General features: G+C 41.7%; 1 protein-coding gene across 1 annotated transcript; it reads left to right on the top strand.

The window, feature by feature from the left end:
* Window positions 1-432: 432 nt before the first annotated feature.
* Window positions 433-1,723, top strand: LOC103015067 (RNA-binding protein 4B-like; the record flags this gene model as incomplete). The annotated part of the gene is given in 2 exon segments (XM_057537352.1): window positions 433-1,512; window positions 1,515-1,723. Coding segments are annotated over 2 exon segments (1,038 nt in total), but the record flags the coding sequence as incomplete, so codon positions are not given.
* Between the last annotated feature and the right edge of the window lie 21,173 nt (window positions 1,724-22,896).

The following is a 22,896-nucleotide window of genomic DNA, read 5'->3' as shown; positions in this document are numbered from 1 at the left end:
GTGTAGCTCCATCTGGGCATTTAACATCTGTGAATGGCTCTCAGACATTGCTATCAGGCATTCTCAGATTCCAAGGATGAGTGCCCAAGGGCTCTGTCATGGGTGCTGGTAAACTGGCTCTCTGAGAAAAGAAAGCCCTGATTTGTAACTTTTGCTGAGTTCAGTATTATAACTCTTCCCATGATGGCTGAGTTCAAGCTATCAATGTAAAATCACTGAACTTGGACTTGGAAAGAGATTCATATAATCAGCTCCTGTGAGCCACTATGAGGCTTTTCTTGGCCCTTTTTTAGGGAATCTGTCCAGTGTGGATTTTGCATTTTTCTTTATAGCTCTCTGATTTTCCTGGAAGTAAGATAGAGTAGTATTAAGAGTTAGTCTGAGAAACTTTACTTTGACTCCTGGATCTCTCCATTACTTATAAACTTTATGGTTTTGGACAATTTAACATCACTGAGCCTTTGTTTCCTTGACTATGAAAATAAGGATAGGTATGCGGCCGCGGGATTGGTCGTCCGGCTCCCGCGAGGGTGAGGGGGGGCAGCGCGCACTCGCGCGTGCGTGAGCCGGCGCGCGAGAAAGGGCGCGGTCGCGCTGACGCTCGAGCGGCCGTCGCCATTTTGCAGGGTTCTCTCTGACGCGGGAGCCGCCGCCGCCGCCGCCACCCGGAGGCTCTTGTCAGGATGGTGAAGCTGTTCATTGGAAACCTGCCCCGGGAGGCCACAGAGCAGGAGATCCGCTCACTCTTCGAGCAGTATGGGAAGGTGCTGGAGTGTGACATCATTAAGAACTACGGCTTTGTGCACATAGAGGACAAGACGGCGGCCAAGGATGCCATACGCAACCTGCACCACTACAAGCTGCATGGGGTGAACATCAACGTGGAAGCCAGCAAGAATAAGAGCAAAGCTTCAACCAAATTGCATGTAGGCAACATCAGTCCTACTTGTACCAACCAAGAGCTTCGGGCCAAGTTTGAGGAGTATGGTCCAGTCATCGAATGTGACATCGTGAAAGATTATGCCTTTGTACACATGGAGCGGGCAGAGGATGCAGTGGAGGCCATCAGGGGCCTTGACAACACAGAGTTTCAAGGCAAACGAATGCACGTGCAGTTGTCCACCAGCCGGCTTCGGACTGCCCCTGGGATGGGAGACCAGAGTGGCTGCTATCGGTGTGGGAAGGAGGGGCACTGGTCCAAAGAGTGTCCGGTAGATCGTACAGGTCACGTGGCGGACTTGACCAAGCAGTATAACGAACAGTGTGGAGCAGTGCGCACACCATACACCACGGGCTACGGGGAATCCACGTATTACAACGACGCATATGGAGCGCTCGACTACTATAAGCGTCACCGAGTCCGTTCTTACGAGGCAGTGGCAGCAGCAGCAGCAGCTTCCGCGTACAACTACGCAGAGCAGACCATGTCCCATCTGCCTCAAGTCCAGAGCACAGCTGTGACCAGTCACCTCAACTCCACTTCTGTTGATCCCTACGACAGACACCTGCTGCCACCTCAGCTGCTATGGCTGCTGTCGCTGCCACCACTTCCTCCTATTATGGAAGGGACAGGAGCCCCCTGCGTCATGCTGCAGCTGTGCTCCCCACAGTTGGAGAGGGCTACGGTTATGGGCCAGAGAGTGAGCTGTCTCAGGCTTCAGCTGCTGCATGGAATTCTCTGTATGACATGGCCCGGTATGAGCGGGAGCAGTATGTGGACCGTGCACGGTGTGAACCTCAAATGGACTGAATAACCTTGAGTTGGTTGCAGTCCCAGGAGCCTGATGTTAATGAGGCTGCCAGGATGAAATACTCCAGAACTGCTGGGGATCCAAATTCGGGTCTCACCCTAGCAGAACTGATTCAAGAACGTCACAACTTTTGAAGTCGATTGGCACAGATCAAGACCAAGATTTGGCCCTTTGTCTGTAATAAGTAGAGGAACTTGGTGTGAGTTTACTTTTTTTTTCCCCCAGCCATTGGTGTCTGGAGTTCCCGTCATCAGTGGAAGAATTAGAGAATTTAGGATTTCTTCTTTTGATTTGGTAAGGGAGATTTGGTCAATTAAAGGAACTACTGGAATTATGGCTCTAAATCTGTGACAGTATGATATGCAGATATGTTGGAGGATGAATGAATCACTCCTTGAAACCCTTTGTGATTGTCATTTCTGAAAATTTGTTCACTATGAAAGATTAAAAATGAGACAGATTTAGAAGAGTGCAGTTGGCCATATTTGAGACCTTGGCATCTTCTGATTTTTCTGGATAAATTACGGTTCTTGATAATATCTGTATGCCCTTTGTTGCAGCGACAGTAGCCTTGTATCACAGAAGTAGTCTTGCCTAAAAGATTGGTAAGAAAGTGAGAAAGATATGTTTATCACCAGCACAGCAGTCTTCCAGATAGACTGCTTCTTGTTCTATATATGGCTAAAAGTAAACTCCTATATATAGCCATAGTAGACTCCTAGGTAATTATATGAGTTGTAAGTTTGATCCGGTCTGACTTGGTTTTGTTTTGTTCTGTTCTTTTTTATCCCCCCTGGAATACAGGACGGGACCAGGGCCCTTGTACTCGGAGCCAAGCTGCTCTCCAGGCATTGTGTAAGCCTCTTGTGTTGTGCTCTCTTTCAGGTAGGATAATTGCGGACTGAACCCTCGGGCTGCGGTCATATATGAGAACTTGCTCCGCGCGGTCCCCTTTGCCGGGATGTTTCCATTGCTTCATGTTTCAGTAAACAAAGGAGTTTGTGACCAACTATGTTTTCTTTCTTAATTTAATTCTTCTAAGTTGACTTTTCTTTCCTCCTGATACTAGTCTCTGTAGCCTTTCACTCTATTCCTTATGTTCTCAGCCTCTGAGCAGCCCTAGGTAAGGATTATGCCGGCATCCGCTTTTTCCTGTACAGTGGAATCCCTCTTATCTTGCTTTCCTTAGGAGTTGAACCCTTCTCCCTGTCTACCTGCAACATCTCCTTTCCCTTTAAAATGACCATGTAGTGGCAAGAAGCCTTTTACTCTTCTCTGTTAGCTCTGGACTCTAACGTTGAAGCTAATCTTCTGAAATTGCTAGGACCATTGGGGTTTTGGTTGTTGTTTTGTTTGTTTTGTTTTGTTTTTTTATGTCTGGCCTGTGATCATGGTACAGCATTGGCTGAAATTTAGCCTTGTTTTACTCCACTTCTCCCTTTTTTTTTTTTTAATATTTTGACAAATAAACGTTTCTAACACTTAAGTAAAAAAAAAAAAAAAAAAGGATAATATATATCTCTCAGAGGTGTTCTGAGAATGAAATAATATAAAAGATGTGAGAGAAGCTAGCACATGTTAGTGGCTCAAAAAATGTTTTTAGAATCTGCCTTTTTGGAAAGTAATGTCATGTCTATCATATTTATTTACTTCTGTTTAATCTTAATTTTAGAGAAAGAAGTAGGAAACAGCAATCACTGAGGACATATACGAAAGTTGCCATTGTTTCTACATAGGGAGGCTGGATCCTTTCTTTCTCTGATTTTCCTTTTCTTGTCCCTATTCTAGACCTTGGTGAATTTTTGATATGAAACTTAGTCCTCCCATTTTTGGATGGTGATGTATATGTGTGATACATATGATTATTTCTCCCTCTTCTTGCCTAAAAGACAACTCATATCGTGGTTTTACCGATTGTTCTATTTGATTTTCAGAACTTTTCAGTACCTCTATGAGAAAATTTTGCTTTATAACAAGGATAAGGATTTTGAGTCAAGGGAATGTATGTCATAGCTAACATCCATTCATGCTTACTGCAAAGGGACTGTACTGAGCCTTTTTATAAGGACTATCTCATTTCGTTCTCATAATGACCCTATGAGATGGGCACTATTATCCCATTTTACAAATGAAAAATCTGAGACTTAGAAATCTTAAATAATTTGCTCAAGGTCACAGAGCTTCAGAGTGATTGATTTTAATTATGAAATTTCAAGCATCAGTGAATTTATACATGGGGTAAGTTGGAGAAAAAGACATCTCTTTAAGGTTCCGACAGTCATGCCTCATGGGCAGTCTTTGCATGGTTAACTCTATTAATACTTGACTACAAGAAGATCTTTGAGGGCAGAGATCTTGTTCTGTTCACCCCAGTATCTTCTCATCAGTGCCTAGCATGTGCTTTGCACAAAGTAAGTGCTCAGTAAAAGATCGTTGAACCGAATCTTTAATTTACTCAACATGTTTTCATAAAACACTTATTAAGTGATAGATTCTTTTCTAGGCACTGGAGACAGGATAGTAGAAAAACAAACAAATATACAGAAAAAATTCTTGTTCTCAGAGACCCCATATTCTATTAGAAAGAGACAAAGAATGTAATTAATGAGTAAATTATTTTATATATTAGAAGATGATAATTGCTACAAGAAAATAAGGTAGGATAAAGGAGAAGGAAAATTAGAGGAGGGAGGTTCAATAAATCTCTGGTATTTGGTACAAGTCTCCTTTTCTATTTATGGTTTTCTCAGGTTATATGCCCAGGAGTGGGATTGCAGGGTCATATGGTAGTTCTATTTTTAGTTTTTTAAGGAACTTCCATACTGTTTTCCATAGTGGTTGTATGGTGGGATAGGGAGGGTGGAAGGGAGGCTCAAGAGGGAGGGAATATGGGGACATATGTATGCATATGGCTGATTCACTTTGTTGTACAATAGAAACTTACACAGTATTGTGAAGCAATTATACTCCAATAAAGATCTATTAAAAAAACCAAAAACAAAACTTTGGTATTTGGGTAGAGACTTGAAAGAGTAAAGGCGTGAGCCGTGTGGTCATGCAGGGAAGACTGTTGTGGGCAATGGGAAGGCCCAGAGGTGGACGAGCAAGGAGGCCACTGTGGCTGGAGCAGGATGAGCAAGTGGGAGGGTAGGAGGAGATGAGTCAGAGAGTCGGGAGATGTGCATCTTGTAGGGCTTTGTAAAGACTATGGCTCTTACTCTGATGCAATGAAAAGCCACTGGAGGGTTTGGAGCTGAGCATCCGTGACCTGACTTATACCTTAAAAGGATCACTGTGTTGAGTGCAGCCTCTAAAGAGGAAAGGCTTGGAAGCAGGAAGACCAATCAGGAAGTCATGGTAACGATCCAGGCAGGTAATGATTGTGGCCGGGACCAGGGAGGTAGAAATAGTCGATGGAATTTGAAAGGCAGGAGTCAAAAATGATCCCAAGCAGTGGAAGGTTGGGATTGCCATAACCTGAGCTGGGAAGACTGCTAATGGAGCAGATTTTGGGGGAAGACCAAGATTTCAATTCTACGCATGTTAAGTTTGAGTCGTCCGGTACACATTTATTCAGCCGCTGGACATACGAATAACGAAGTTTAGAGGAGATGACTGGCTTGGAGGTTTTTTAAAGTAATTGGGAGTGACCAGCATCTGGATGGAACTTAAAGCCCAGAGTTTGGAGGAAAACAAAGAGAGAAGGAATGCAAGGACTCAACCCTTTGGGCCCAAAGTCAGGGAAGAAAACAGAAATTTACAAAGAATATTAACAAAGTGTGGTCAGAGTCTAGAGAAAAATCAGAACTATATGGTGTCCTGTAAGAAAATTAAAAATAAAAGGGGAAGGGGGAAGTAATGAACAACTGGGTTAAATGCTACTGGAAAGTCAATTAAGATGAGAACTAATACTGACCCAGGGTCTAATGATATGGAGGTCACTGGTGACCTTGACAAGAGTGGTATCAGTGGAATTTTGGTGGCAAAAGCCTAAGTGGAATGAGTTTAGGAAAGAGTGGAGTGAGATAAATTGAAGATAGAACTAAGTCTTTTTTAAAATAAATTTATTTATTTATTTTATTTATTTATTTTTGGTTGCACTGGGTCTTCATTGCTGCATGTGGGCTTTCTCTAGTTGCGGCGAGCGGGGGCTACTCTTCGTTGTGGTGCACGGGCTTCTCACTGTGGTGCCTTCTCTTGTGGAGCACGGGTTCTAGGTGCGTGGGCTTCAGTAGTCGTGGCACGTGGGCTCAGTAGTTGTGGCTCGCGGGCTCTAGAGCACAGGCTCAGTAGTTGTGGCACACGGGCTTACTTGCTCTGCGGCATGTGGGATCTTCCCGGACCAGGGCTCGAACCTGTGTCCCCTGCATTGGCAGGCGGATTCTTAACCACTGTGCCACCAGGGAAGCCCAGAACTAATTCTTTCAAGGAGTTTTAATGTAAAGGGGAGCTGAGAAGTGGGACTGCAGCTACAGGGGAAAGAGGGACTAAGAAAATATTCATTATTATCATTATCTCTTAAGTTGGAGAAGCAATAAGGTGTTTATGCTGATAGGAAAAATACAAGAGAGGTGAAAATGGACGATGTAAGAGACAGGTTGTATGTCCTTGTAGGAGAGGAGAGATAGGATCCTGTGCAAATGTGGAAGGATAGAAGCATTCTACCTTCTACCTCATTCATAGTAACAGTAGGGAAGACAAAATATATGTGTACTGATTCTTCTAGGATTCCTTGGTCAAAGATTGCTCAAAGACTATTTGTATTATTTGCTCAAAATTTGTTTGTTTCCGTGAAGTGTGTTTATGTATTACAAATAAACAGGTATATGCATATATAATACAATGCAAAGATTGTCCATTTGGAACATATTCAATATATATACATATATACATACATATATATACATATGCATACATATATAGTGATATTCTCTGTAAGATGGAAAAGAGCAACGGACAAATAAATTCTCCTTCAGTGAGATTTCCAAACTCTTTAGCAATATAGAATTACTTAAAAATTTCCAACCTTTCAAAGGCATACTGTTAAAGCTCAATTAGTTGTTTCTTTTTTTTTTTCTGGAGCTCCCAGTATTAAATTAAAATGAAAGAGCAGTTAAGTATACTTAGGACACTTTATTTAAAGTGTTTTTCAATCAGGAAACAATGAGGTTTTTTTTGTTTTTGTTTTTTAAGAATGAATCTCTGAAGTGAGTCAGCTGCTGCTTCTGTCCCGTAATTGAAGTGAGAGAGAATTATATAGAAAGAGTCCAGGGTACTCTTTAGTCCAGACAAAGCTGTGATGATTAGGAGAATGAATTGCAAATGAGGAAGACAATAGGGAAGAAAGTTCTTTTATGGAGGGAGAGAGGACGGGTGTTGCAGAAAGGACTTTTAATAATTACAATCCAGGCTCAGAAAGCACCTGGGAATGTGAATAATTCAGCAGCCATTAGAGAAGAGGAAACCTCTGGAGAATGTCAGTCCATGGACACGAAATTGTACAGTATGGGTGCAACATCTGTGCCTTCCCAGAATGAGACTCGCTGATAATGGATGGAAAACAACAAATGCAAACTGTTTGTTAAGCACTCTCAATTAAGAAAGGGACAAACATGAAACAGTTTTAATTTTTCTATGATTACTGGTCCAAACCCTTCTATGTCAAATCTTCCTTCCCCCTGGGGAGTATATCCCTTAATACATTTTGGTCAGATTCCACAATTTCCCAGCTACTTTCAGTTATTAAAAGATTGTCCATTTTGAACTTGACTCTCATATCTCATTCAAAGATTTCCTTGCTATCATTATATGTCAGGCTTACAACCAGGGAGATGGGAAGTGGGGAGGAAGAATATTCCAATACTATGTTAAGACGACTGCTTCTGGGTGGTTCAATAAGTGATACAACCAGGGAATCCCATGGTCATGAGCACATCCCAGAACCTCCTTCATAGTGAAGTGGGTCCTTTGGTGAAGTGTTACCTTGTGTGTGATTCTATGTATGACTCTGTGATTCTACTGGCCTCTGGATGGTGGTGCTGGCTGAAGCTCTGCCAGCAGGAAAGGCAAACCCATAACCAGAATAAGTATCTGTTCTTGCAAGAATGTATCACGGACTCTTTGAGATTGAAAGGGACCCATTGTAGCCAACTTGCCACGGTGTGGCCAGTTGGTTTCCTCAAGGAATAGTGCCAATCCTGTTTTGGTCTCTGTTGCTTACAGGTTAGACATTCAGAGGTGACAGTGGCTAGATCACCCTTAGTAAGTGGGAGCTTCTGCTGTTTGTCCCATGCATGGTTGTACCTCTGCCACTTTGTTCAGGAGCCTATTTTCCAGCACTTGGGATGGCAACTGACAATCATTGGTTAATATCAACTGACTGGTTCAATTTATCTCATTGGTAGTTTTCTGCCTCTTCTGTGGTGGATGCTTTCTGATGGTTATTAAAGGATAATGCTGCACTTGTGCCTGTATTGCCATCCACATACTTCTCCCCCAGAGCTCCTTGTCTCACTGAACTTTGACTTTCTTGGCCCTGACCAGTACCCAAGACATTTGCCATTGCCCATAATATATCTATCACCACCATCCAGAGGCCAGTAGAATCACAGAGTCATACGATCACACACAAGGTAACATTTAACCAAAGGACCCACTTCACTATGAAGGAGGTCTGGGGCACTCCCGTGGCCATGGTATTCCCTGGTGTATCACATATTGAACCTTCCTGAAGCAGCCGGCTGGCTTGATATAGTATTGAAATGTTCTGCTTCCCCACTTTCTATCACCCTGGTTATAAGCCTGACATATAATGATAGCAAGGAAACCTTTGAATGAGATATGAGAGTCAAGTTCAAAATGGATAGTCTTTTTTTTTTTTTTTTTTTTTTTTAATGAGGATCTTGAATCAGATGCGTATGTTTGATTGATTGATTGATTGATTGATTTTGGCTGTGTTGGGTCTTCATTTCTGTGCGAGGGCTTTCTCCAGTTGTGGCAAGCGGGGGCCACTCTTCATCGCGATGCGCGGGCCTCTCTCGTTGTGGAGCACAGGCTCCAGACGCGCAGGCTCAGCAGTTGTGGCTCACGGGCCCAGCCGCTCTGCGGCATGTGGGATCTTCCCAGGCCAGGGCTCGAACCCGTGTCCCCTGCATTAGCAGGCAGACTCTCAACCACTGCGCCACCAGGGAAGCCCTGGATAGTCTTTTAATAACTAAAATTATCTGGGAAATAATGGAATCTGACCAAAATAGATACATGAAGATGAATAGGTAGATAGGTAGATGGATAGGTAGATAGATAGATGAATTAACCTCAAGCTTCTTTTTCTTTCATTCAAAGTAGACGATCAGTGTACTACCCAAACCAACCACCCATTGGAAGATATTTTCTCTCCACTGTAGTTCAAGGCTACCTTTGAGTGAGATTGTAAAGCAGCTCTCATCCATTTTTGGCCTGCACCCCCTTACCAGCCCAGCCATCCATAAACCAGTCTTGAGTTTTTCCTTCCTTCTTCAGTTTGTCTTATGGGACTTCCCATATGGCCTCCGTGTGAGCTGAGAGATGTGATGGTGAGCCACGATGGGTGTCTGGGGAGTCGGTGCTCACATGCAGCTTGCCGGCGTTCTCTGTTCCCACTAGTGTTCAGTCCCTTTGGATTGCCTTTGTGTTAGCTTGACTTTATTACTTAGGGGGTCAGAGACCCAGCTTATGATGGGCAGTTCTGGCTACACATTTACTTGGTGTTTCATGGTTAAGTATTTCCTCTCCATCAGGGCCCAGGAGCATAACAAGAGCTTTGTTTGTTTGTTTGTTTTTTGATTTTTTTCCAAAAGGCATATAATTCTCCACTGCAGAAGTCAAGTAATACCAGAACCACAGACTCTGCATTTTGATTCTCCCCCTGAGCTTGCCGTCAACACACATCTTTTGCCATCACTGGCACCTCAAATGCCATAGTGTTTGCCAGAATGTATTCCTCAAGGGATAGGGCTAGCTGCACTGCAGCCTGGACCTGCCGTAGAGCACTGCCTGCTTCCGGCTCCACTCACAGTTAGTCTTCCCCATCACCCGGTGTATGGGCTGGAGTGGTATTCATACATGTGGGATATGTTGCCTCTAAAACCCACAAGAGGCTTACTAGGTGTTGTGCTTCGTTCTATACAGTAGGGCAGAGGTCCCCTACCTTTTGGCACTGGGGACCGGTTTCGTGGAAGGCAATTTTTCCACGGCCTGGGGTGGGGGGATGGTTTCGGGATGATTCAGGTGCATTACATTTATTATGCACTTTATTTCTATTATCATTACATTGTAATATATAATGAAATAATTATACAACTCACCATAATGCAGAATCAGTGGGAGCCCTGAGCTTGTTTTCACTTGCCACTCACTGATAGGGTTTTGATATGAGTCTGCAAGCAACTGATTTATTATGGTCTCTGTGCCATCAAACCTCTCTGCTAATGATAATCTGTATTTGCAGCCGCTCCCCAGCGCTAGCATCACCGCCTCAGCTCCACCTCAGATCATCAGGCATTCGATTCTCATAAGGAGTGTGCAAGCTAGATCCCTTGCGTGTGCAGTTCACGGTAGCGTTCCTGCTCCTACGAGAATCTAATGCCACCGCTGATCTGACAGGAGGCGGAGCTCAGGCGGTAACGGGAGTGATGGGGAGCGGCTGTAAATACAGATGAAGCTTCTCTCGCTCACCCGTCACTCACCTCCTGCTGTGCAGCCCGGTTCTTAGCAGAACACGGACCAGTATGGGTTGGGGGGGTGGTTTGGGATCCCTGCAGTAGGGGATGCAAGCTGCAGCAATTTGTCTTTTTCTTTAGAGGGTCTGTCTCAGCACACTCCTGACCACTGGACCCCTAAAATCTTCATGGAAGTGACAGGTCCATGAGACCTCTGGATTATTTGTCTTAACTAAGCCTCCAGTATACCAGCTACTCTTGCTCAGTCTGCTGGATTAGTACCATATCATGAACATAAAGGCTCAACGTGACATGATATGGGATATTTGGACAGAATAATAGATTATGAGGCCAGTGGAAGAGTTGTAGAGCCCTGGACAAAGCTGTTAATGTATAATGTTATCAGTTCCATGTGAATTCTATGTGAACAGTTTTAACTCCTCTTTCCTGTTTGGGAGAGAAAGAATGCCTTCACCAAATCAATAGCTGCATACGTTTATTTGACTCCATGTAAGTCTGCTCTATTAACAACATAACCTCCTGTATGCAGTCATTCCCCAGCCAGCATCCGGTTGCCATATGGACTGACTGGTGAATTAAATAAAGATATAAGGATTGCCATTTCTGCATCTTTTAGATATATAAGGGCGTATCTAATCTCTGAATTTCCCCTGGGATGCAATATTGTTTATAATTTACTATCTGAGGCAGGAAGGTGGGACTCAGTTTCAGAGGCTCAAACTTGGCCTTCTACACTCAATGGCTTTTACTTCCAAGGTCAAGGACCCAAAGTGAGATTGACTCCAGTCCAACTAAATAGCCATAGGTCTCTTTGAGAAAGGATTGAGAAAATCATTAGAGTATATACCTGCCGTGGTGTTGCCAGTATATGGGCAATAGGTTCTAGTTTTGAAAACTGGCTTAGGGATGGGATCTGGGCAAGAGATGGTGACTTTTTATTGGGCTGACCACCCTCATCCTTCTACTCATCCATTTTTACTTTCTTCTGATTTTATGTACCAAGCTGTATCCTTGTTGGCTTCCCCACCCCTCCTTTTGCCTGTAGGATGCTTTATTGAACATCTCCACAACTCTCTGAGATCAAGACCTTTAGCTGCTGCTCTGACCAGGCAGACTGCTGCAATAATTGCAACCCCCCTGGCTTCTGGCAGTTAAATGCTGCCACCTGGTTTCTATTGCTTCCAGAGGAATATTCCATGACAACCTTTCCTACCTCCGTCTCTGGTCCACAGATGAGAGCTGGACTGAACGTGGTGAGGCTCATGCCTTCTCACCAACATGATCCTGATGGCTTTGGTGAGTGGTGTGTCCTCCGGGCTTTCCAAGGAACAAAATCGTCATTTTGACCATACAAAGTATATCCTCTCCAGCATGCCCACTTCCCTGAACCTTTTAATTTCTTTCTCCAGTGTCTGTCATAGCAACTCAGTGATTTCAGTCTTGCTCAGAACAAACCTTTTGCTTTCTCCAGGCATCCTTGATAGGGTGTGAAATCCCTTATCCCAAGAGGGTGCCCACAGGTGCCCAACTCTTATTATCCAGTTGTGTACTTCAACTTTTTTGATCAAGCACCCTCAAAATCCACTCCTATGGGTACTCTGCTGATTCTTGTTGATACATGCTGGCTAATTCTGTAACTCCTTTGGACTACAGTCTTTTTCCTTTCTTAGGTGGATTGTATAATTCTGGCTGGATTGTGCTGAGATTTCACCCTAGTTATAGCCAAGAGAAAAAGTGGAATCTTTTTTTAAAATTTATTTTTATTGAGGTATAGTTGAATTACAATGTTGTGTTAATTACTGCGTACAGCAAAGTGACTCAGTTATATATATATATATACATTATTTTTTGTATTCTTTTCCATTATGTTTCATCACAGGATATTGAATATAGTTCCCTGGGCTATACAGTAGGATCTTGTTGTTTATCCATTCTATAGACACCAGTTTCCATCTGCTAATCCCAAACTCCCAGTCCAACCCTCTCCAACTCCTCTCCCCCTTGGCAACCACCAGTCTGTTCTCTATGTCCCTGATCCTGTTTCTGTTTCATAGATAGGTTCACCTGTGCCATATTTTAGATTCCACATATAAGTGATATCATATGGTATTTGTCTTTCTCTTTCTGACTTACTTCACTTAGTATGATCATCTCTAGTTGCATCCATGTTGCTGCAAATGGCATTGTTTTGTTGTTTTTCATGGCTGAGTAGTATTCTATTGTATATATGTACCACATCTTCTCTATCCATTCATCTGTCGATGGACATTTAGGTTGTTTCCATGTCTTGGCTATTGTGAATCGTGCTGATATGACCATAGGGGTGCATGTATCTTTTTGAATTATAGTTTTGTCTGTACATATGCCCAGGTGTGGGATTGCTGGATCATACAGTAATTCTATTTTTAGTTTTCCGAGGAACCTCCATATTGTTTTCCACAGTGGCTGCACCAATTTACATTCCCACCAATGGTGTAGGAGCATTCCCTTTTCTGAAAGTGGGATCTTATTTTGAGATGTGGTGCTGTTAACTTGCAGAGCAAAAGTCTCTGCAGTGTTTTCCAGCACAGGACTACAGGGGAGTGGTAGTTCTTTTTTTTTTTAATTTTAAAAAAGTTCTATTTTATTGTTATAAAATATATTTAACCCAAAATACACCATTTTAAGAATTTTTAAGTGTATAGTTCAATGGCATTAGTTATATCCACAACCATTACCACTATTTTCAAAACATTTTCATATAGAAACTCTGTATTCATTAAGCAATAACTCTCCCCTGGTATTTCTACTGTATTTTATGTCTCTATTAATTTGCTTATTCTGGGTATCTCATGTAAGTGGAATCATAAAATATTTGTCCTTTTGCGTCTGCCTTATTTCATTTAGCACAATGTTTAAAAGAGTCATTTATGCTATTAGTCATTTATGTGTATCAGAATGCCATTCCTTTTTATGGATGAATAATATTACATTGTATTTATATACCATATTTTGTTAATCCATTCATCTCTTGGTGGATACTTGGGTTGTTTTCACTTTGATTTTTGTGAATAATTCTATAATGAACATTGGTGTACAAGTATCTGCCTGAGTCTCTGTTTTCAATTTTTGGGGGTATATACCTTGGAATGGAATTGATGGATCATATGGTAAATCTACATTTAACTTTTTGAGGAGCTGCCGAATGAATGCTGGTTGTCTGGTCCTTTTACCCCATATCGAGTCCTTAAGAACAATGTACCAGCTACTTGGCTCAAACCAGGCTATCCTGGGGACTTCCCTGGTGGTCCAATGGCAGAGAATCATCCTTCCGATGCAGGGGATGCGGGTTTGATCCCTGCTCAGGGAACTAAGATCCCATATGCCACTGGGCAACTAAGCCCACGCGCACCGCAACTACTGAGCTTGTGCGCCTCAACAGAGAGCCCACGCCGCAAACTACAGAGCCCACGTGCTGTGGAACCCGCGTGCTACAACTGGAGAGAAGTCCGTGCCGCAACGAAGATCCTGCATGCTGCAACTAAGACCTGATGCAGCCAAAAAAATAAAGAAAATAAATAAATATTTAAAAAAAAAACAGGCTATCCTTTTAGTTTTCCATTTGACCCTCAGGAAATCCTCTCATACCTGCTGTGTCAAATGTGGGAATACAACTGATGTACGTTTGTTCCTTCTCTATGTCCTGACATCTCCCTCCCTATGTCCTGACATCTCCCTCCATGAAGTTTCCCATGTTTAATAACTTGGTATAGAGCACAAGAACAAGTTCTATGTCTATATTAAATGAGCAAATGGGTATCCAGTGCCATTTTCTTCCCCTTGAAGTCACTTCTTTACTAGGGCACTTGGCTCCAGAGAGTATGGAACACCTCTTTCCTTTCCCCTACAAGGAACAGCCTGGTCCCATCACTGAGGAATCTCAATACAATGTGGGACACTGCTTGCCTCTTTGTCCTCAGCTTTCATCTCTAGTTACCTATTCTGGGAGAACAGAAATGCCACTAACAGGAACAGAGAACAAATAGGCAGTATGGCTTAAAGAGTCTGTTTTGTGCTGTAAATATACAGAATCCTGTTCAGCTTGACTTCCCGGGTGGTAGTCATAGAGAATAGAGGCCCATCCTGAGTGAGAGCTGCTTCTTTGGTAGCAGGGAAGGAATGCCTGGGTAGGGGTGTGGTATAGTGGCAGGAAGAGCCCACATGGTAGTCATCAGGAAACTTGGATTAAAATCCAACTCTGCCACGTACTTACTGCTTGGCGTTGAGAAAGTCATTTATCCTTTGTGAGCTGTTTCCTCATTTTTGAAATGGGTAAATCATATTTTCCCTCTATGTCATAAAAGACTATTTGGAGGATTAAATTGGGTTATGTGTGTGCAAACACACTGCAAAATAATAAAATGTTTCCAAAGGTAATTTGATATTCTTGTGAAAGTAAATGGAACCCATTTTTGAGGGTTTTGGTTCTGAGGATGAAAGTTGACTACAAAATTGTACTTGTAGGATACTCTTTTCACCCATCCAACCATCCACCCATCCATCCATCCATCCATACAACCATCTGTTGGTCCATTCATTCATTTACTCACTCATTCATTCAACAATAACTGAGCAACAATCATGCGCTGGGTGCTAGAGATACAAAGATGAATGAAACATGCCTCCTGTCCTCAAAGAAGTGACAATCTAGTAAGAAAGGAATGCACATAAGTAGACAAACACACTACAGTGGGATAGATTTTTGATGGAGGTAAGTCGTGGGCTATTGGGAGCACATCGGAGGGGCATCTAACTCCTGGGAGAGTCAGAGGAGGTGAAGATCCCATCACATGTGAAGGCTGGGAGAGAGAACACATTTTGAATTAGGCTGGACATCTTCCAAGCATTGTCCCATGATGAAAATGACCTCCTGGTTTATGTTCTCAGATGCTGCCAATTTTCCTGCCAGGCAACATCTGCTGTAGCACCTGTAAGCCTCACGCTAATGATTATTAATGACACTCTCTTCCTGCCTTAGAGTCTATTGCAGCGGGCAGCAGCAGCACAAGGCCCTCCACACAGCTTGTGCCTTGGCCACTGCTGAAGGGACCAGTGTCCTACGCTGGTGCTGCTGGGATCAGCCCAGCTGTTTTGGATTACTCTTGCCTGCAGCAAGCAGGGCCTTAGCTTTTCTTTTCCTGCGTCTTCTCTTCCTTGAATATTCACTTTGCACCTGGATTTTAAGCTCTCTCAGAAAAGGGGCTTGTTTTCCCTATTTATGATCCCCCCCCCATACTATCCATTAAAAACAACACCAACCATCACAACAAAAGCAAATTCCCATAGGTACTCACTCATTTGACAAATTTGTGCAATACTGGGCATGAAATGGATGTTATTAATTCACTGACCAGGACAGCCCCTACATCAGCCTCTTTTGGTTGAGAAATAGGACTTTCCTGTCTTTCATATAAGATAGGGGTTTAAGGTATTTTTTCTGGAGTCAGGTTGAACTGGGCTTGGATCCCAGATTCAATATTTTCTAGCTCTATGGCCTTGGACAAGTTGCTTATTTCCACGAACCTTAGTTTGCTTCTAAACTCCTATTTCCATGGGATATTTAGGAGGATTAAATGAGATAATGTGTGAGAAAGACACTTCTCACAGGGTAGGAACATTGTAGGAGCACCATAAATGAAAATACTGCAACTATTGTTATTGCCGTTGTCCTGATTCCCACCACCTGTTTTCTTCCTTTGGGCTTAGGATTAATATTAAATGGAAGATCTCAAAAGACAGAAGAGGGATCGCTGGGAAATCATCCCTTTGGTACTATTTTCAGTAGTGGGAAAATTTGAACTCATCATCCCCTAAGACAAACACTGTGACTCATTTCTATGTCTGAAGTACTTACTGAACAAATACTATGGGAGCGTTTATATACATGTCGTCTTCACCATTTTATTATTATTTTTAAATTAAAATTAAAAAAATTTTTTTATTGAAGTATCGTTGATTTACAATGTTGTGTTAATATTGCTGTACAGCAAAGTGATTCAGTTACATATATATACATATATATTCTGTTTATAATATTCTTTTCCATTATGGTTTATCATAGGATATTGAATATAGTTCCCTGTGCTATACAGTAGGGCCTTGTTGTTTATCCATTCTATATATAAAAGGTTACATCTGCTAACCCCAGCCTCCCATTCCATCCCTCCCCCAATGCCCTCCCCTTTGGCAACTACCAGTCTGTTCTCTATGTCCATTGCCTTCACCCTTTTAAGTAGTGTTTTGTTTCTTGGAGATTGTTGACTCATGAATAAAGTGCCAGTCCTCCCATCCTTTGCTGAGTATCATGAGGTACATTTACCTGATTGTTCAGTGGTCTCATCAACCCAACCTGATTGTCCTATGGTCCGTCGTCCCCTGGTGACACAAGGCAATTCTCAAAGTGGGTATTGAGATGTATTCCTGAGGAAAAGATGCTGAACAATTGGTGTGTCAAAGAACTAGTCTGTGTTCTAACTGGAGAACATTCCTTCCTTCCTGCAAAACAGTTCTTATAAATAATTGGGCCTTACTTTTAAATTCCGAGTCTGCGGGATTATTTACACACACTGTTTATTTCCTTTGTTAAGAGAGACTTGACTTTGGGTGGCACTATCATTTTCTTTCTATTGCTTCTCTCTTCTCTTTACTCACATTGCTGTCATTATTATTACTCAACAAAAACATCGATAAGAGTAGCTGTCATTTAAGTTGCACTTGCAGTGTGCCAGGCACTAGTCTAAATATTCAGTGAACTGTCACAGTACCATGACCTCTGCATTTTTTTTTTTTTAAACCCCACCATTTGTTTATTTATTTATTTTTGGCTGTGTTGGGTCTTCGTTTCTGTGCGAGGGCTTTCTCTAGTTGCAGCAAGCGGGGGCCACTCTTCATCGCGGTGCGCGGGCCTCTCACTATCGCGGCCTCTCTTGTTGCGGGGCACAGGCTCCAGATGCGCAGGCTCAGTAGTTGTGGCTCACGGGCCTAGTTGCTCCGCGGCCTGTGGGATCTTCCCAGACCAGGGCTCGAACCCGTGTCCCCTGCATTAGCAGGCAGATTCTCAACCACTGTGCCACCAGGGAAGCCCATGACATCTGCATTTTACAGAAGGGAAATTGAGGCACCAAGAGGTCAAGGATTCCTAAATCACACAGCTAGGAAGTAGTGGAGTGACATTTCAAACGCAGGCAACCCAGCTCTAGAATCCAGTCTTTACCATTGCATTATTGTCTTTCAAATGTAGTATTTTATGGTTTATAAAGCAGTTTCATATATACAATTCATTTAATCTTGCTAGCCAGCTTCCGAGGCAGGTATTACTATTTTTCTATTTTGTAGATGGGGAAACAGGGTTTTAGAAAGTCTTTGTGATTTGCCCAAAGTTTCACAGTTAGTAGCTGGAACTCGGAACTAAGATTTCTAACTACAAATAATCTTTCCATGTAGCATTTTTATCCAGTTAGACAGAAGATATCAAACAGAGTATTAGTACAGAAACTGCTCATTTAAGGAGCACTTGAATCTTGGATCTGTTCGTTATCTTACCGCAGTTTTGCCCCCATGAAAAAAACTGCACGTAGACATTGAAAAGGCTTCCCCAAAACTCTGTTCTCCAAGGTCTGGTTTTTCTTTTTTCCCTTTCGCACAGGAAGAAAATCTAATTGAAATTCATGTCGTGGTCTTATGAATTATGAGTCAGAAGAAAAGAAGCACTTAATCACTTAATGCAATGATTGTCTTTTCAAGCAAGCAAAAGGGAATAAGATGGAGGAGAAGGGGGGCAGAGAAGAGAAGAGTGTGCAAGATATCTTATGGGAAACTCTTTGAAAACATGACTCCTTTATCTTTGCAGTTTTTTGGAGTCCTCCTGTGTAACTCAATATGCTCCTTTCTTATACTCTAGCCAATAAAGAGAAAGGTAGCTGACTATAGTTTTGTATCTGCTTTGGTGTCAAAAGATAAAGCCGCGCGCGCGCGCGTGTGTGTGTGTGTGTGTGTGTGTGTGTGTGTGTGTGTGTTGATTAGCCAGGGTCAAATATTTATGAGAATTCATCCAACTGGGATTATGGATGCCATTACCCATCTGGGATACTGGGTTCCTTCTATGTTGTTTACAAGGCCAAGTTAGATTTGTTTCTTAGAGTCAAGCTTAGCTACTAGGAGGACAGACACTGTCATTGACTACTTTCTGCCCCTTCCCCCATTACCTGTTTTCTCCCTCTGTAGGCGCCAAAGTCATGGTTTATGTAGGCGTGTAGTCATAATTACTCTAGAAGAATCCCTCAAGTTCCCCATGAAGAACACATTCTCTGATTTTATACAGATTGCACTGTCCTAGTGAATCCAATGCACAGCCAGTTTTGCCCTCCAGTGTTGAAAGAAATGTCTGTTTCTTTGACTTTTGTGCTAGATGAAGTAGTTGGCTGGTGTTTAGAACCATGTGTTCTAAACACGTTTATTTTTAAAAATGTTATATTTATCTGATCTTGCATATTTGAATTTGTAGAAGCGAATGTCATCATGTTGGACCTGGGCCATAAGGCACCTGTACGTGTGTCGTATGTTGAAGATAACTGATATTAACGTGTTGAGTTATCCTGTGATTAAGGCAGAAGAGTTAGGCCACCATGCACTGCCAAGAATGTCACACAATAGGGAGGGATTAGAGTCCAAGGATATTTCACAATTTGGACAGTTCTTACATTAGACTACTCTGAACTTCTTGAACATGAGAGAATTCATGTTCCCCTGTTTTTATGAAGGATTGTGTTTATGTATCAGATATAAATGCTGTGGGTATACATAGCATTTTGGAAAGGAACTGAAGACATAGAAGGGTTGCATATTCAAGTATGGGTCTAGAATATGTGCCCCTATTTTCTTAACTCTAGATAGTATGACCTTGGAGACGTCAGAAATTCTTTGAGCCTCCATTTCTTTATTTGTAAAATGGGGATAAATATATTTGACTCGTCAGTTTCAGATTTGTTGTAAGGATTTAAATAAAGCAATATGGGGGAAAGCACTTTGTGCTAAAAGGTAATGATTTCCTATTATAAATATCAGATTTTTTATTTTAAAATTTTAGGATACTCTTTTGAACTCTTTATTGATATCTCTATGTAAAAAAAGCTCTTTTGTATTAGAGAAAACAAGTCACTGCATTTTTAGAGGAATCATTCAAAGGAAAAAAGAAACCCAACTAATTGTATTAGACTGTACTAAGTTAGTTACATTTTATAAACACAAAGGAGAAGGAAGAAGAAAATGGAAAAAGAAATGTAAGTAATGTTTAAGGCTGTTAGTGATCAGTGTTAGGTAAAGATTATGATTCAGAACACGCAGAAGGAAGTTGATTAAGGAACTGAGTTGATCTCTATGACATATCAGTTGGTAACATGTGACATGGAAAATGGGAAATAGACAAAATAGACGGCACATTGCATGCTTTTCTGTAGCCTTCTGGATTTGGGTAGCCTGGAAGATTTCTAGCATATGTGAATGGGTCACACTTCTCAGGAACCTTTTGTTTTCAAAGATGGTCTGCTTTTTTGAGTGTTGTATCTCTAGAGCCACAAGTTTTGATGATGTATTACCCAAAGGAGCTACTGGAGTATTATACCAACTTGCCAATGGAATTGACTAGGTCACCGATATACACTCCCCTCTTCCAAGTTCAAGTGAAAGGGAAAAAGGCTGAGTCCATTCCATCTTAAGGTCCAGCAAATTTCCTAGTGATTCAGATAATCTTCTAATATTACAAATAGAAATGATCTTAAAGAACTTTTAGACAAATTTTCTCACCTTACATATATATAAAGTAGCTAGAAACAGTACTTGCCTATGGTGACATAATGTAATTTTGTTTTTTGTGGCCGTGCTACCCAGCATGTGGGATCTTAGCTCCCCAACCAGGGATCGAACCCGTGTCCCTTGCAGTGGAAGTGCAAAGTCTTAACCACTGGACGGCCAGGGAAGTCCTCATATAGCTAATTTGTTAAAATCTAATTTCCATTCTCTACTTAGTTACTAATTTGACAAAGAATAAAGCAAAAATGAAACAAGATACAGTAAATTTGGGACAGCAGTTTTCTGGTTTGATTGAGCACATTGATCTGGTTAATTATGAACTTGCCAAGTTTCCACCTTAACCTCAGCTATGAAGGAAACCTACTGGCATTTACCTTAGAAATATGAGCTTTACTTGAGTAAAATAGCGTTAAAGTTTATTTTTTTTATTAAAGCAACAAGAACATAATTCCTAATGCCAGAAAGGTCAGCTATATTTCAGCTACCAAAACCAAGGTCCAGAGGAGATTATTTTATTTTAACTTGAAGTTCTTTCAGTGTTAGAGGGAAGGAATAGCTACTAAATCATCTCCCGTTGGAGCAGTGGTAGCTTAAAATATATCCACAGGTTCTTTGACATTCCTCCCTTTAAGAGGTGAAGCCTGATTTTCCTCTTTAGTGGGCTGGACTTAGTGACTGTCCTCTAACAAATAGAATAAAGCAGAAGTAATGATGTGCAACTTTGGAGGCGACATCATAAAAAAGCATGCAGCTTCCTCCCTGATCCTTTTCTTGCATTGCTGAGTCTGGGTGATGTTAGCTTCCGTATTGTGAAGAGGACCATGTAAGCGAGGAACTGAAGTCTCCTGCCAATAGCCGGCAAGGAACAAAGGCATCTGGCCTATAGCCACATAAACGTGCCATCTCGGAGGTAGATCTTTTAGCCCCAGTCAAGCCATCAGATGACAGTGGACCCTACTGACATCTGACTACATCCACCTGAGACACCCTGTGCCAGAACGACCCAGCTAAGCCCAAATCATCCTGGTTTGCCTAGAACTTTTCTGGTTTTAGCACTTAAAATCCCATGTCCCAGGAATCCTCTGAGTCCCAGGCAAGCGAGAATGGTTTGTCACCCTAATCTTTCCTGAATTCCTGACCCACAGAAACTGTGAAATAATCACTGTTATTTTAAGTCGCTAAATTTTGGGTTAGTTTGTTACATGGCAATAGATACTCATATTGGAGCCATTGTTTAATACCAGTTGTGGTTGAAGCATCAAAATGCAGAAATGATGATTTGTCTCAGACACTCATTTACACAATCTTAACTTTAGACTCTGACCCTAGTTTTCGTAATCTAACAAACAACCAGTTGAAAACCCAGTCATTTTACCCATTGCCTTACCCCTAATGATCATTTAGGTGATTTTTTTTTTTCTAAACATTATGGTTGTTTTGACATCTGGTGGGTAATTATCACACTTCTAACCAGTGTTACTCAATATAGTTTATGCAGACTACCTATCCTTGGATCACCTGGAGAATCTATTAAAAATGCAGATTCCTGACCCCATTACAGATCTGCTGAATCAGAATTTCTGGGGGTTGGGGATCAGAATTTTATGTGCTTATTAGACTCTTCAGGTGATTCTTAGACACTGCTTTAAGACAAATGATTTTTAAAATCCTCCTACTAACCACCAACTTTCAAGCTGATAGAAATAATACTTTGACTATAATATGTTATGAAAGAGCTGTTATTGATAATAGGATTACAATTACCCTTGGTTTCAGTCTTCTTAATTTCACTGGGGGAAGCAGAGACATGCATACTGACAGAGTAGATGGATGAGTTCAATGATTGCTTTCAGGAGATGGTTTAATAGGTCAGCAAACATGCTGTGGACTCATTTTAGGAAGTGCCTGGTGTTATCTGGTGATGAGAGCAGAGGAAAACAACTGAAAGTCCGCTGGCTTGGAGGCATTTGTGCATATTTTCCCTTTCTTGTGAAGTTATACAGACATCAGAAGGCCCAGCTAATCTGTTACAAATCCAAACAATTATAACTGCAGTCAGGCTGTTTTTGAAGGGAGATGAGCAAACAAAAGACAAATTGAAGAGGCACAGAAGAGCCCAAATGAGAAAAACGATCACAGTTCCAGCATGAAGACAAATATGAATAATAAACAAGCACACTTCCTAGCATACACATCTCTGCTAATGAAACACTCTACAAATTGTACAAATAACATGTCCATCATGAAGTGGGAGAGTATACCAAAGTGAATCCTTAGGGAAAGCAACTCTTCCCAGGAAGGATGTAGTGTAATACAGTAGAAGCAACAGATGGAAGCTAATGGAAGAAAAGGAAAAGGGAGGCTGGGAGAAGCTCCTTGTGCTGGTATAAACAAAGAACAGGAGGGGAAGGAGATAGAACAGAGCAGGACGGAAATGATTCTCAAATAGTGTATTTTTCTCTTTTTGATGCACTCATTTAGTTAGCATAGATTTGATTATCTTCAATTCGGTTAAATTAAATTCAACTCAATTCAACATTATGAACTTCAATACTTCATTTAGGCACTGAGGTTATCCAGGA

Source organism: Balaenoptera acutorostrata, chromosome 21 (assembly GCF_949987535.1).
Source record: "Balaenoptera acutorostrata chromosome 21, mBalAcu1.1, whole genome shotgun sequence".
NCBI lineage: Eukaryota > Metazoa > Chordata > Mammalia > Artiodactyla > Balaenopteridae > Balaenoptera > Balaenoptera acutorostrata.
This window is presented reverse-complemented; position numbering and strand designations above follow the sequence as displayed.